Below are 904 nucleotides of genomic sequence, written 5' to 3' on the forward strand. Positions count from 1 at the left end.
CAGGGCCCCCCCCCCCCCTCCTCCTCCAGGTACTCCCCGAGCTGGGCGGCCACATCCACCTCCCAGTTCTTGGTGAGGTCGCGGATGGGCTGCAGGAGGTGCAGGAAGCGCGACTCCACCTCCTCCATGGCGGCAGCTCCCGGTGGAGGAGCTCGCGGCCCGCCCGGCGGCCGGGCAGAACCCCGGGGTCGTTTAAACGGGCTTAAACCACCCGTTTACTCGACAGACGATCCCGCGGGTGACATCCGAGGGTCGCAGGTCACCTCGAGCTAGGCGCAGCTGACGTCTTGTGATAGCCGGCTGGCGTGGAAGCCTGAAGTCAACTGGATTTCAACAGAAATACAAGTTTTCAGTAAACGTAGGATCACAGAATCGTTCAGGTTGGAAAAGACCCTGAAGATCACCGAGTCCAACCGTTAACCTCACGCTGCCAAGCCCACCACCACGCCACGTCCCGCAGCACCACATCTACACGTCTTTTAAACACCTCCAGGGATGGGGACTCAACCGCTTCCCTGGGCGGCCTGTTCCAAAGCTTGACAACCCATTCGGTGAAGAACTTGTTCCCAATATCCCATGTAAACCTCCCCTGGCACAACTTGAGGCCGTTTCCTCTCGTCCTATGGCTTGTTACCTGGGAGAGGGGGCTGACACCCCCCTCGCTACAACCTCCTTTCGGGTGGCTGTAGAGAGCGATCAGGCCCCCGGGGAGGAGGCGAGGCGGGTAAGGGTAAGGCCTGCGATTATGAAGGGGGGGAGGAAGCGTAGGGCACAGAACCGGGTCTCCCCGGGGTGCTGGCCCCGAGGCAGTCCCCATGCCCAGGAGGCGCAGGGGGCTGTCCCTGCCCTTGGTGGCCATGCCCTGGGCACAGCTGAAACCACCTGGGAATGGCGGTGGGATGAC

At 62.3% G+C, this 904-nt stretch overlaps 1 protein-coding gene across 1 annotated transcript in view; it reads left to right on the top strand.

Moving 5' to 3' along the window:
* Positions 1 to 815: 815 nt before the first annotated feature.
* The window catches only part of LMF2 (lipase maturation factor 2), a gene marked incomplete at its 3' end in the record, with an annotated part of 11,802 nt that continues 11,713 nt past the window's right edge, over positions 816 to 904 (top strand). The window contains exon 1 of the mRNA XM_009283602.1: positions 816 to 894. Within this exon, the coding sequence (XP_009281877.1) occupies positions 816 to 894 (79 nt within the window). The remainder of the gene's footprint in view (positions 895 to 904) is intronic.

Source organism: Aptenodytes forsteri, unplaced genomic scaffold (genome assembly GCF_000699145.1).
Source record: "Aptenodytes forsteri isolate BGI_AS27 unplaced genomic scaffold, ASM69914v1 Scaffold1062, whole genome shotgun sequence".
NCBI classification, from domain to species: Eukaryota; Metazoa; Chordata; class Aves; order Sphenisciformes; family Spheniscidae; genus Aptenodytes; species Aptenodytes forsteri.